Source organism: Chaetura pelagica, unplaced genomic scaffold (assembly GCF_000747805.2).
Source record: "Chaetura pelagica isolate M959 unplaced genomic scaffold, ChaPel_1.0 scaffold103, whole genome shotgun sequence".
Lineage (NCBI taxonomy): Eukaryota > Metazoa > Chordata > Aves > Apodiformes > Apodidae > Chaetura > Chaetura pelagica.
The window spans coordinates 1253273-1268734 of NW_009953004.1; the positions used below are offsets into that span (position 1 = coordinate 1253273).

Consider the following 15462-nt stretch of genomic DNA (forward strand, 5'->3'; position numbering starts at 1 on the left):
CAGGAATGTATCTTTCTTCACCTCTGAGATTGCATTTACACTTGAGATTATTGAGTTAAAAGGAAAAAAACAGAATGCAAGTGAAAGTTAAATTTTACTTAATCAAGTTATCTTTAAGTCTATTAAAATACAGAGATTTCTTTGAACTATTTATTTCAGACATATAATTTATTCAGGGCTATTTATATTGTATTTCTGATTAAAACCTCTGTATTATATATTTTTTATATATATCGGGGGATAATTGGATTCTAGAATTCACTGTAAAATTCTTCTCAATACAGAATTATATTTTCAAATTGATTTTGTACTTGTTATGCTGGCTTCTCCCTGACTAGTTTTTCTTGCTGGACACCTAAAAAAATCAATGTTTCCAATTTTGGTTCCTAAGGTACATTATTTTCACTCTTTTCTAAGGTTATACAGGTAATATATTCATTTAATGGAATAAAGGTTCCTATGATAGGCATGGCTAAAGTGATGCCTTAATTTTTCTGAACACAAAAGAAGGCTAAAGAAGTAACTTGATGTCTCACATTGAAATATAATGCTGAGCAGAATCTTTCAATCAGTTCATCTCTCCAAATGCATCATCTCTCAGCAGCCTGTGTTGCTGTTACTTTATTTGTCACAGTTGCTGGAATTTGTTAAGCAAAATAATTCCTGGGATGATCTGTAAGTACTCCCTGATTTGGTAATTTGAAATGACTCTTTTGATCTTTTTTCATGCATTGTCTTCTTAGGTTTGTCAGGCTCGAAAAAAGCCTCAGACAGCTTAAGAGTTGACAAGTGAGCCATGGCAATTTATGCCCATCTACGTGATGCACTTAATGGGAATTTTCCTATTTATTTTTTTAACATCACTCTGTCAACCAAATGCACAACCTGCCTTTGCAGCCAGGCTGGTTTGGTGTTTGATTTTTCCTGGTTGATGAGGGACAGAAAGTTGACTACTTCTGCAGCAGATCAATTCCCTTCCTAGTAAAAAAGTCAAATAGCAGCTTCTCTTAGAAATATAATTGTGTACTCCAGAGCATATACACACAATAACTTTATGAGAGACAATAATTACAAGTAAAATCAATCATCAATCCTAAAGGATCCACCAAAATATTTTAAAGATCTCACTCTGTGACATGGTCTTTGCTTCAGCATGTGCAACCACATCCTGTTCTCCAGACAGGCTTCCTACCATTCTTACAGCAGTACAGAGAAGGGATGAGAAGCTGTAGAAGTGAATCCAAGCCAGGATTTCTGAGCATTTAAATGCATGCTGTAATTTTACTCAATTATTCAAGTTTTTACCCTAGCTTTCACCAAATAATTGGCCCAAAAGAAGGCTTTGGAGAAATGAAACATTCTCTATGAGCAAGAGAACTGAGTTTAGTATAGCCTGAAAAGGTAAGGGTCTTTTTTTAGGGGTTTAGTAGGGAATGTAGAATTTAAGAGATTGGATTATTTAGTTGTGAAATTATATAATTTTACTTCCACATACTCTTAAAGAAAACAGATCAAATAGGCCAAATAATACTTTCAGTGACTGACTTTAATTATGTCTATATTTTAATTTCTACTACTAAAAACTTCAGATTTTACTGCATTCACTGAGTATCTCCAGGATAATAACATCACAGCATGTGACTGTAATGCATGTGCATTCATCACTGTCATCACAAACCCTGCTCTATTAAATGCAGATGAACTGTTTGACTCCCAGAAGAATGATATCAATTCACAGTGGTATTGTTTACAGCAGAATTTGATTAAGTTAATTCTGTAATTTGAACTAGTACAGAGAGACAATACAAATCCTTACCTCTGTGCATGAGGGATGCATTCACATCTGGATGCTAATTTGGATTGCTTATTGGATAATGGCAACTCTGCATTATCAACTCCTTTGAACTCTAGTGTAATGCCATAAGTCAGTGGTTCTCCAACTGCATTAAGGGTAAATGGTTGTTCCCAAGTCTCTAGTAAGTAGTCCATAAATCCTAGAAAGGAGGAGTTAGGTGGCTAGCCAACAAAAAGAGATTTTGAAGACTTACAGATGAAGACTAGTGCCTCCTGGACTAGTATCTCTCCCAGCTGGAGCCCTGTGGCTCTGCTGTTGCACTGCTCACTCCCACCTGCAGCAGGGTTTCATCCAGTCTCTGGGGCCTGCAGCTAATTCTGATCACAAAATTGTTTTACTTGTGCTGCAACTTGTGAGCTTTTATGTGGGAACAATAGAAAAATAAAGTGGCCTCAGGCACAGGCTATTTTTCCTGGATTTGAAACAAGTTTTACAGGAACATAAAGGAAAAAGGGGAAAACCTGCTGCTTACTTACAACACCATTGGGAAGCTCCATTTCAGGTATTTCTATTTGAAAGTACCTGTCATATTCTGCAGAATTATCTCCATGCTTTTCAGTGGGCAAGGGACTGGAGAAGAAAAGCTTTTCAATAACTTACTTAGCTCTATTTCACAGAATCACAGAATTGTCAGAATTGGAAGGGACCTCTAGAGATCATCCAGTCCAACCCCCCACTAAAGCAGGATCACCTGGAGCACATTACTCAGGACTGCATCCAGGTGGGTTTGGAATGTCTTCAGAGAAGGACACCTCACAGCATCCCTGGGCAGCCTGTCCCAGGGCTCTGTCAACCTCATAGTAAAGAAGTTTCTCCTCATATTTAATTGGAACTTCCCACGTTCCACCTTGTGCTCATTGCCCCTCATCCTGTCACTGGGAATTACTAAACAGAGGCTCCATCCTCCCTGCATTCCTTAGATACTTACAGGCATTAATGAGGTCTCCCCTCAGCCTGCTCTTCTCCAGGCTAAGGAGTCCCAGCTCTCTCATCCTTTCCTCATCAGGGAGATGCTCCAAGCCCCCAGTCATCTTTGTTGCCCTCCCCTGGACTCTCTCCAGCAGTTCCCTGTCTCTCTTGAACTGGGGAGCCCAGAACTGGCCTCAGTTCTCCAGATGTGGCCTCACCAGGGCAGAGTAGAGGGGGAGGATGACCTCTCTTAACCTTCTGGCCACACTTCCTTTTGCACCCCAGGATTCCACTGGCCCTCTTGGTGACAAGGACACACTGTTGGCTCATTAATCATTTACTACCTACCAGGACTCCCAGATCCTTCTCTCGGGAACTGCTTTCCAGCAGGTCCACCCCTAACCTCTATTGGTGCATGGGGTTCTTTCTCCCCAGGTGCAGGAACCTACACTTGCCCTTGTTGAACTTCATTGGGTTCCTCTCTGCCCAGCTCTCCAGGTCACACTGGATGGCAGCACAGCCCCGGGAGTGTCACCACCCCTCCCAGTTTGGTATCACCAGTGAACTTGCTGAGGACACGCTCTGTCCCCTTGTCCAGAATATGTTGGACAAGACCAGATGCAGTATTGACCACTGGGGGCACCACTGGTTACAGGCCTCCAAATTGGCCCTGCTCCATGAATCACAGCCCTCTGAGCTCTGTCACACAGCCAGTTCTCCTTCCACCTCATTTGTTAAAGATCTGTTCAACTAGGACAGACAGCTCTGACATGGTTTCTCTCCTGCTCACTTCTCCAGGAACTCTTGTTGAGCAGGGGCAATGTCTGATAGGGGCCTATGGCTGAAATGTTTAGTTGCCAAGATCTTTTCCCAGGTGTGAGCTTATTCCTAAGTAGAGTCTGGAAGAATATTAAAACTATAAAAGATGCCTTAATACTGGTCCACCATCTGAGTTGGGCAAGATAAATCAAGGAGACTAACATGCCTAAAATTTAAGGAAGAAAGCTGAATGGACTTCAGCAATAAATAAACTGTTTAGGGAAAACCGTGTGTATCTCACTTTGTTACATTCCATACATAACAATGCAGGAGACCTGCACCCTGAAATTTGCTTATAATCAATGGAGATTTAATTCAGAACAGCTGCATTTTCAAACAATTTCTTTTAAAAGAAATATTGTGTTAGAATCTTTCAGGTCTTTCCTTGGAAAATACTGGATGTGAGCTCTACAAAAATCAATCCTCACTCTGTTTCAGTGGGTAGCAGCTATTAGTTGTATTTTTTGAATGAATGCAGAAGATTGATGGTAATTACTAAAATGGCAATGTTAACCTAGCTATTCCAATCAAATATGAGCAAATTATTCAGCCTAAAATAGGAACTTTTACATTTTTAATATTTGGAGCCCACGAGGAGCTTGTGAATGCACTGCATACTTCAATCACAGGGAAGTTTTAAATCGAGTAGATGTTATAAAACAGCTGAATATTAAATTCAATGCTGATTTCCTTTGGAGTACTAAAGCCATAAACAGGTTATGCATGGTTTGGTAACAGATGAAGCAGTTCTGGGAGATAAGGCCTTGAAGAAGCCTGGAGAACCCCGTGACCGTGGCAAGCAAAAGATGAGCTCATCAATTTCATTATTAATTCATTTCTAAGAACACAACTGTGCCCATGTAAGACCTGACAAAACAGCATGCACATTAATTTTGCAAACCAAAGGCTGCCTGCACTGTGCAACACAGCAGGGAAAACTCAGCTACAACACAGGAACTCTATCTGCTACAGACAAATCAATTACTACCCATTGGCACACAGTTCTTTCAACAGCAAGGAAGTATTAAAGGCAGATTAAAATATTCTGGAGAGGGGAAAAAACCCATATGAAACAGTGAATCTGAAGAAAGAAACTGTAAAAACAGATGTTAAAACAAAAGCTGCTGATAATGCAGTTGAAGAAAAGTATATGCTCCCTACAAAGTGAAAACAGATGGATGCTGTGTTCCTCTTCCTATTAGAACTCCTTCACTTTTCAGTGTAAAAGATCTACCCCTCTGTTAGCACAGAAAATCCAGCTAAATTTAATGGTGACAACAGGAGTGTGAGATACCACGTGGATGATTTGCCCTGTTTCCTCAGATGACATGGTTAGCAATTTGCTGGGAAAGCAGAGATTTGCGAAATCAGTATTTTAAAGTGCATTTTTTATCTAGGATTCTGGCTTGCTCATTTCAAATTTCACACAGGGCATCTGTAAGAAGGAATGCCAGGGAGCATGTAAAGGCTGCAGGGGATGCCCAGGGATTTGACAGAAGGAGCACAGTAATCCATCATTTGGGCTGAATGTGAATTAAAATTGCTCTACAGGAACAGCATTTCTGAAGGAAAAACACTGCAAAAAATACTTCAAGGGGAAGTTCACCCTTTGCCAACTCTCATGGGAAGCAGGCTCAAAAAGTCAGGAAAAAGAGTCTCATAAATTCCAAACTAACATGGCAGTTTGATATGAAAATACATCCTGGCACCTTTCCAGTTGTTACTCTCCATGAAGGCTGTGAAACAGTCACAAAGACAGTGTCATTGGCTCCTCAGAGTAGAAAAATCAATGAATATTATAAGAGCAGTTTATTGAATGTGTGTCAAGTCTTCCTGGTTCTCCTTGAGTCAGAACATTTTATGGACAAATAGAAAGATGTGATCAATGGCAGTTCAACAAATCATAGCTATCCAAGTAGCTAAAATCCAGGGAGAAGCCATGTATTGTCAAAACCAGCAGAAGATCCTGACATCAGTTTTGGACCAGAAAAATCTCAGCCACACCAAATAACTGAACACTGGAACATCACTAATATTGGACAAATATTTTCAACAAATTGACATCCTAAAAATGGCAATTAGTCACAGAGAGATACTCATGGGAACTGATCATCATCAGTGGATGATGGACTGGTCTGAACTCTTTCACTACAGACAGCCTTGAACATCAATGCAATATTTCTTGAAGGGCCATATAAGCCACAGAATAAAAGGTGTTTAATTTTAAAATAATTTTTAGATATTAGTATTAAAAAAAAAGAAATCCAGCTGCATCATCAGGTAGTTGAATCTGAGTTTGCAAACAGCAAGAACTCAGCATATCTCAGAGTTTCAGCAGTCTGCACCAGGAAAGATTTAAGACTTCAAGGTATGAGAACATTGTCCCATGTGTCCTTGCTTTTTGCCTCAGCTGAGAATAAATAAATTACTGAAGTAACAGGAGGAGGTAGAACATTTGGCTCTGCCTTTGAGGATCAAAGGTACCTCCCCAACTTTATCCAGCCTCTACCTTCAGCACTGAATCACCAAACAGAAGGACAGGGTGGTTGAGGTGGGAAGAGCTGTTCCCACCTGTCCACAGCAGGGCCAGCTTTACTGTGGGATCAGGTTGTCCAGGGCCTTGTCCAGTCAAGTTCTGAGTGCCCTCCCAGCACCTCCAAGGATATTTAAAAACACACAGTAGTGTCACCGTTGAACTTTGCTAGCCTCTGCTCCTTGTTGGGACAGTGATGCAATGAATCAAATGAATTGCTGGTGAGTTTGTTGATGTTGGGGGTGGGGGTTTTGTTGCTTTTTTGGGTGGGGTTTTTTGGTGTTTGGTTTGTTGTTTGTTTGTTTTTTTAATTTAAATTCTGGCATGAAAAATAAATGCGTCTCTTTAGTTCAATCCCATTCCTGTTAAAATGTTGCTTCAAATTGCTTTTCTCTGGTCATGCCACATCACTGTGGATTATCAGCAGAACTAACTGAAAACTGTTTTGTCCCATCATGTGGGTGTACACTGAAACATGAGCTTTGGTTTGGGTGCACTGTTATTATGTACCAGAAGCTTTTATCCCATGTTAATATTTCTGTCCTAGATCAACACAAAATTAGAAATGTGAGAAACTTTATGCATACTAACAAACAACAATTCTAATGAGCATAGATGAGACTGACACAACTAACTTCCCCAGCACACCCTGGCAGAACTGTACCAGGTAACATGGCAGAAAACAGCAGCAGAAATAAAATGAGCCCCACAAGGCAAAGCTTTACATACTGAAATCAGTGGGGGTCCGGGGGGACTGTGCTGAGGACACAATCAGTCAGCATTACATCCTGCTCCAAGAGGATTATTTCTGTGTGAGATGAAATACTAGTTTCAGTGATTGGAGTACAGTGATAAAGGACATGTAACTTACCTGTTCATTTCTTCAAGGCAGTCTGTTGCAAAGTAGAAGCTCTTTATTTTGGGGTGGCATGCTTTGAAGGCACTATAAAAGAAGCACAAAAAAAGAAAGGATACCTTTTCTTTCAAACAGTTTCTCTACAAATACAGAAGACTGATGTGCTGGGCATTCCTTCAGTGTGTTGCAGCTTTCGGAGGCATTTTGCATCCTCAGCCTGAATCTCTTGCTGGATAGAATTATAGATGGATTCCTACTGATCTGATTGCATTGACATTTGCAAACTAACTGGTACTTTGTACAAATTTCAGAAGCTTTTGGATGACTCAGAAATGTAAATCTTTTCGATAACCACATCTAAAAACTTGTTGGGTAAATATCAAAATCTCACTGAGTATATTTAAGTACAAATTAGATTCCTAAGATCAACTATTGTAAAGGAGTAAGAGTTTGATCCCACTGCCTCTTCTTGCATATTTAGGTGTCTGTGGTTTGTGTCTTATTCAAAGAAAAACAGTGGACTGCCAATTTATGTGGCAAAACTGTCTCATATCTTTGTTGTAACTTTGATTCTAAAGACATACGTTAATTTATCCAAAACTGTATTTTACATTCATAAATGAGGAAGAGAAGGAATATAAAGATTAATAACCAGCCAGAAATTGCATTCAACTAGAGATGGCACTAAAAATACTCCACCCTCAAATTGTCTTTACTTAGTTAAGAGAATTTAAGATCTCTAGAATGAGCTTAAATAAATGTTTTCTAAGCTTCACACAATATTTTTACATCCCTAATTATAATCTTCATTGAATTTGAGCTTAATAGGAGCATATAGAATAATCTAGGGAATATAAGTAGTAGGCTTGCTTTGTTTGGAGGTAGATAATAATAAAGATCCTTAAATAGCCTTCAATCTAAGTAGTCACTTCAAATTCCAGGGATTGCTTTGTCAAGTTGCTGTTAAAACCAGCCATATCCCAGGTGCTTCTCTTCTTAATCTGCTAATCTTTGCTCTACTGTTTCTGCAATCAAATAGTTAATTACTAGTTAATGCTTCCTCATGTGCCACCTATCAAATAACAGAATTGTATTTAGATTTAAGCCTAGTATTTATTGTTACATTATAGTTCATGGCCAGTTCTGTGCATCTCACCTTCTTGTATGGCACAGCCTGTTCTCACTGACAGCTTTTGAGACAAGAAATCACAGCTGTTGGGTCCCCCCCCCTTGCCTTTGGTGATTTTAAATTTGTTCTGAAGATTAATTTATAGACTGAAGTTCTTTGGAAAGTTCAAGTAAAATTAGAAATCACTGGTATAGTTCCCAAAGTATATCACAGCAGGTTTAACTTCACAGCCTGTACTGTTTAATTTGTGTAACCAGAACAATAATCATTTTTTCTTTTACAATTTTTGTGTGTGAATATAGTTCAAAGACGAATTGCTGTCAAGGAAACCAGAAACTCAGATCATTAAAGACTATTATTTTGTTTAGTTGGCAAATGTTAACCCCCCCTCTATCATTCATAACATTTATGTTAAAATACTGACAATTATATGGTAATTACCAGATGCAAGAATTAAATTAGGAACCAGCACACATGGCACAATGAAAAACCTGTGATGCAACGTTTCTACTATTAATATGTTAAATGCAAATGAGCATTTTAATAATTGCTCTGATTTATTGCGCTTTTCAGAGACGAAAAAGAAAGCTGAAGAAGCTTCACTTGGGCACACTGGTGTGCTTGGTTAATACAAATGCAGACAGGAACAGGCTTTCCTAACAGAAGTTGTACAGAGGAATGAGGCAGTAGCAGAGTTGTGATCATGGGCAGTTTCCTTTTCCATTAGATTACAAGTACATTAAGGGTAAGTTCACCTTCGCAGAGAGAGGCTTCATAAAGCATCTTAATGCCATAAAACCAGAATTGAGAGGCATTTAATTATCATTTGGGCATCTGGACGGTGCTAATTGCAACTGCAGATCCTCATCTCCCTTGCTGCTTGTGTTTTGCTAGAGCAAATACCGAGTACATGAGAAATCCCGACTGGGGAAAGAGCTTCTCTGATGCCCACTAGATGGCATCGGCTTGTTAATTATACCTGCTGGGTGGTGAGGTGTTAGTGGGAGAGATTTTGATGACCATATAAATACAGCTTTAAGCGTCCTCTGATCAAATGTATTACCCGATTAGTATACTATGATTTTAGTGTCAAGTATTCTTATCTTTTTTAGTCTCCTGCTTCTTAATGTGGAACTTTTCACTCCCTTATGCCAGTTGACTACCAGCAACTCCAACTGCTCCAGCAGAGACTTGTCAGCAGGACATGTGGAATAGTTTTGGATCTGTCTTTATGTCCTGGGGAATTAAATCTAAAACCCAGTACCTCCTTACAGAAGTTCCTTACAAGACTTATTTTTTAACACTCAAACCAAGCCATTACTAAACCAATGCTCCCGGATTGTGATGCTGTTTAAGCAGGGAATGCTCTTACCACAGCTGTATTTTTCCCTGCAATGTCAGCACACTGGTTGCAGTTGGTCTGAACTCTGTGCAACAAACTCCCCCTTCTGGTGTTCCTTTCAGCCGACTGTCTTCCAACTCTGAGCTGGAAGTATCAGCTCGAATTGGAGAGGATTATTTGGTGGATCTAAAGATCCTAATCCTCTTGATTAATCCTGTTAGAATATCACATGATGGAGTTTCTGCTTGTAAATAGGATTATTTTCCTAGACAGGAAATTTACATACAAAAAAAGCATTAAAATGCCAATATTGAGCCTTCAAAGTCAGTATTTTCAAAGTTAAAATATGTCAGAGTTAGTGTGATAAACAGCACTTCAATTTGGCTCCACTACGCTCTCGTGTTGTGGTACAAGATGTTATTATGTGTTTGAATTCTACATTCTCACAGGAACCCCAGCTCAGTGAAGGCCCAGAGAGTGGTCATGTCAGACAGGTGAGTCAGGACTATGCAACAGATAAAGCTACTTTTTGAAGGCCTCCTGTCTCAGTTGCTATGGTTTTGTGATGTGTCATAAGAGGCAGAAAGAACAAGAATTTGTTTAAGGCTAAACCAATGAAATGCTGAAGGTCTTCCTGCTTATGCAAAGGAGTTCTCCTGTGCTGCAAAGCCACAGCAAACAAACTTAATAATTGACTACTACATATTTTTTAATGTCTTTTTGTCTGATATTCTGATATTTTATTGAAATGGTGAGCACTTAGAGTTGCAAGAATGTATTGTGCTGCTATATATTTACATACATGAGGATATGTTATGAAATGTTCATGGTTATGTTTTATTGCTATGAAATGGAGATCCCAATTCTGTGGAAACTTTTTCTTTAAATGTTTTCCAGCTCTGTTTCTGGGCTGCAAAATGGGACAATAAACCAATTTTAATCACCCAGAGTGTCACAAAGATTGTTATTAGAGAAGAATTTAGATACACTAGCATTAAGACCTGTAGTAAAGCCTCCAGGGAAATCACAGAATCATAGAACTGTTCATGTTGGAAAAGACCTTTAAGACCATAAAGTTCAACCATTAACCCAACTCTACTAAGGCCACCACTAAACCAAGTCCCTCAGCACCACATCTACATGGCTTTTAAACATGTCCAGGTATGGGGACTCCACCACTGCCCTGGGCAGCCTGGGCCAGGGCCTGACAACCCTTTCTGTAAAGGAATTTTTCCTAATATCCAGCTTAAACCTTCCCTGGTACAATTTGAGGCCATTTCTACACACCCTATTGCTTGTTCCTTGTCAGAATAGACTGGCACTTCTCTCTCTACAACCTCCTTTGAGGCAGGTGCAGAAAGCAATAGTTCTACATGTACAGAGAATAAGGTTTGAGAATTGCACATTGATAGCTCTGAAAATAACAGAAATTTGAGGAGAGATCCAAGCCGAGTCTCAAAATGGTCTTTTGCTTTTGAGAGAGCTGAAATAAAACTATCACTGATTTTAGCTGGACTTCTTTATGCTCTGAAGTACCAAGCATACTTTTCAGGCAATTTTGATTTAAAACCATATGAACCTAACAAAAATTAAAAAAAGAAGAAGGTAAAAATCTAGGTTTCTTTCCCCTGTCCTTATTGAGTCAAGGAAACAGCTTTACTACTTTTTGCATTAACATTTATAAGGACTCCATCATATAGACATAAGTCAGGACACAGCCAGATTTATATTTGCAGATTTCAAGCTTGCAATGAATTTTAGGTTACATTCCAGCACCTATTTTAAACCCCCCTATTAAATAAGAGATATCCTAATGTGGATAGTGATCCTGTCAAATCTGTCTTCCCCTTGACCTCTGAAAAGGAGGAAAGAAAATCCTAGCAGTAATGTTTTCCTCTAGTGTAGCAGAGAGGGTAACAATGTGTGCTTTAGAACTTTTCCAGAATATGCTGGGTCAAAGTGAATCACCTTCACCTTGATTTTATTTGTAAAAGGAATGCTTAAAACGTGGGCTTATAGAGGTTGTGGATTGGAGCTGGCTGCAACACCAGCAGGGCCCTTCATTCCCACAGGCTGGATACACTCAAACAGGCTTAACACTGGATTTGCTTTCCCTGCTGTTCTCTGAGGAGCAGGTGGCAGTGGCAAATGTAAGGTGCAGCTTGTATGATGGGGGAAATGTACAAATGATAGTCCATGAAGGAAGAAATCAAAGGGAAACTCAGCTCAGTGAGGAAAGGGAATACCATTAATGTCTTCATTATATTTCTAGCCCTGAACCTACCTCTTTCTGAAAGGATTCAAAGCCTGAAGGTATTCAGCTTTCAGTAGTGTGCAAAATTCTAGTTAATCTGACTTTTTCCTGTGCACATACCCCACAGAAATTGTTCTCTAAAAGTGTTCTAAGGAAATGTGTTCTAATGCTTAGAGGAAAGCTCTGAAAGCCATTTGTAGCTGTGCACAATGACCTTCTGTTTGATCTTGGTTAATTCACTGAAATTTGTTAAGTGTTTTATGTTCTAACAAAAGGGTATTATTTTTTTCTGTATTTTTGGTCAATATCATTATTAATATCTACTCATTCCTCAGAGGCTGTAAAGGAATTTTTCCTAATATCCAGCTTAAACCTTCCCTGGTACAATTTGAGGCCATTTCTACACACCCTATTGCTTGTTCCTTGTCAGAATAGACTGGCACTTCTCTCTCTACAACCTCCTTTGAGGCAGGTGCAGAAAGCAATAGTTCTACATGTACAGAGAATAAGGTTTGAGAATTGCACATTGATAGCTCTGAAAATAACAGAAATTTGAGGAGAGATCCAAGCCGAGTCTCAAAATGGTCTTTTGCTTTTGAGAGAGCTGAAATAAAACTATCACTGATTTTAGCTGGACTTCTTTATGCTCTGAAGTACCAAGCATACTTTTCAGGCAATTTTGATTTAAAACCATATGAACCTAACAAAAATTAAAAAAAGAAGAAGGTAAAAATCTAGGTTTCTTTCCCCTGTCCTTATTGAGTCAAGGAAACAGCTTTACTACTTTTTGCATTAACATTTATAAGGACTCCATCATATAGACATAAGTCAGGACACAGCCAGATTTATATTTGCAGATTTCAAGCTTGCAATGAATTTTAGGTTACATTCCAGCACCTATTTTAAACCCCCCTATTAAATAAGAGATATCCTAATGTGGATAGTGATCCTGTCAAATCTGTCTTCCCCTTGACCTCTGAAAAGGAGGAAAGAAAATCCTAGCAGTAATGTTTTCCTCTAGTGTAGCAGAGAGGGTAACAATGTGTGCTTTAGAACTTTTCCAGAATATGCTGGGTCAAAGTGAATCACCTTCACCTTGATTTTATTTGTAAAAGGAATGCTTAAAACGTGGGCTTATAGAGGTTGTGGATTGGAGCTGGCTGCAACACCAGCAGGGCCCTTCATTCCCACAGGCTGGATACACTCAAACAGGCTTAACACTGGATTTGCTTTCCCTGCTGTTCTCTGAGGAGCAGGTGGCAGTGGCAAATGTAAGGTGCAGCTTGTATGATGGGGGAAATGTACAAATGATAGTCCATGAAGGAAGAAATCAAAGGGAAACTCAGCTCAGTGAGGAAAGGGAATACCATTAATGTCTTCATTATATTTCTAGCCCTGAACCTACCTCTTTCTGAAAGGATTCAAAGCCTGAAGGTATTCAGCTTTCAGTAGTGTGCAAAATTCTAGTTAATCTGACTTTTTCCTGTGCACATACCCCACAGAAATTGTTCTCTAAAAGTGTTCTAAGGAAATGTGTTCTAATGCTTAGAGGAAAGCTCTGAAAGCCATTTGTAGCTGTGCACAATGACCTTCTGTTTGATCTTGGTTAATTCACTGAAATTTGTTAAGTGTTTTATGTTCTAACAAAAGGGTATTATTTTTTTCTGTATTTTTGGTCAATATCATTATTAATATCTACTCATTCCTCAGAGGGATTTCCAGTGCTCAGCTCACGTTTAATTTCTAGTGATACTCTCAGCTGAAAGGAGTAATTAAAGTATAAATTGCACTGCCTTCTGTTTCTCAGACAGACACTAATAATAACTCCAGACAACAACAAAGGATTGAAGAGGTTTGATTTTCTGATGAGCAGTCTCTATTGTAATTCATACCTTTAGTATTTTTATTATATTCTTGTTCATAAGTGTAGGACTTCTATTCCTCAGACCAAAACTGTGTTTAGTCATTGGAAAAGCACAACAAAAGTGTAGGATGCTTATATCTAAGTAGGTTAGTTTCAGTGAGAGAGCATCTGTAATGCTATTCTCTGTAGCTCCCCATGGCAGCACGTTTTGAGAGATACATACAGAAGACAGATGCAAATCACTCAGGAGACACCTCATCTTAAAGGGTGAGAACGGTTCTGTTGACCTGCTGGTTGGCAGTGAGGCACCCAACTCCCAGCACTGCTGGAGTGGCTGGTGTTCACCTTGCCCTAAGTGTGGCAGAGCTCAGCATATGGGAGCATAACACTGCAGGAGCAATATGCACAGAAGCAAGAGCACAGTGGTCATGGGATATGGAACCTAAATATTTTAACAGTTGAAAATAACACAATATTGGGTGCGTAAGTGTCCTCTGTAGAGGAGAAAATGGATATTCACCATCCCTCACTATGATATTTTTTATGGTGCTTCCTAGGGGGATTGTTTCTTGCACACTTCATTCTTATCAAGATGACCACACTGAACCTAAGACAGTTTTATCTCTTGTCTAATGTGTTGTTTTTTTCTTTAGTTGTTTGCTGTTTTAACTGGGCTATCTGGAAGGCTGACCAAAGAGTGACCCTGCTCTTTGTAGGACATGTAATAGAATTTACCTTAAGTTGTATCTTTTGTAATAAAGAGGAACACTAAAGCTGAAGAGGATGTATTATGTAATAGTTACACGTCTAGGTTTTCTGTGTAACTTTTTGCACTTTGCAAACTTTCAGTACTATATATAGTTCACTTCCAAGAGTGATCCTTTGATTTATAGACATAATGGACACGTTACTTACTGTTTCCGTCTGCATTCAATTGCTCTATCTATCCTGAACTCAGGCAAACTAATGAATCCCTCTGCTTTTTCATCCTATCAAAAGAGAAGAAAAAGTGATGGTGAAGAAGATCATAGAGTTAGAGAAGAGAGAAAAGAGCAGTAGCCATTTGGGTCCTACACTAAGAACAACCAATCCAACCAGTTGAAATACTGAACACGTTTTCCCTGTATGTTTTTACTTTTCAGATGTATTTGCTTCATCACACAATTTCAGAAACTTATACAAAGTAACAAAACTGACAGTTCCTTCAAGGAGCTGGAGTCATCCTAATTCCCCCTTGCCAAAGATGACAGAAAACCTTTCAGCACCAAAGGCAGCACCTAACATAGCATTCCAGACATTCAGAGCTGCAGCTTCTTCACCATGGAGTTAATGTTTGACAATCCTTCTGTAGATGCCTCCTCTGAAAGTCACGACTGTGCAGACCCTCTGCCCTGCTGGTAACAACTGAGGAGGGACCCACAGGGAGCTCACCAGTGATCAAACGGAAGAGTAGCAACTAGAAAGTCTCTCTTGTTACTTTTTGCTTCTTTGGAGGTAATTTACCAGGAAAACCAAAGGAGACATTAACACCAGTCAGATTCTGAAAAGTATTAGCAAGTGTCCAATGAATTATGGCTTGGCTGTCAGCAACAGACTGAAAAGCAGTGGGACACATACTGACTATCACCTTGCATGTAACAATGTCAAACAAAATGTACAACACACAGTCTGAAGGTCTTTATCATCCACAGTGTGAAGCAATGCTGTTTTGGGCTGACAAGAAAATACTAAAACTGAGAATAATTATGCTAATGAAATTGTCCTCTTGAAGAAAATGGAAAATATGTGCTAAAATATCAGTCATCAAAGCAGGCAGTTTAGATCAAGCACTGGACTCAATGCACACAAGTGGAAGAACAGCAGTCTAATGATTTTTGGCTTCCTCCCTCCATTATTTTTCC

The 15462-nt window shown here is 39.2% G+C and overlaps 1 protein-coding gene across 1 annotated transcript in view; it reads right to left on the bottom strand.

The window, feature by feature from the left end:
• LOC104387815 (connector enhancer of kinase suppressor of ras 2-like) overlaps window positions 1-15462 on the bottom strand; it is a 192501-nt gene that overhangs the window by 9890 nt on the left and 167149 nt on the right. Inside the window, 2 exon segments of the mRNA XM_009996606.1 lie at window positions 6988-7059; window positions 14477-14550. Of these exon segments, the coding sequence (XP_009994908.1) occupies window positions 6988-7059; window positions 14477-14550 (146 nt within the window).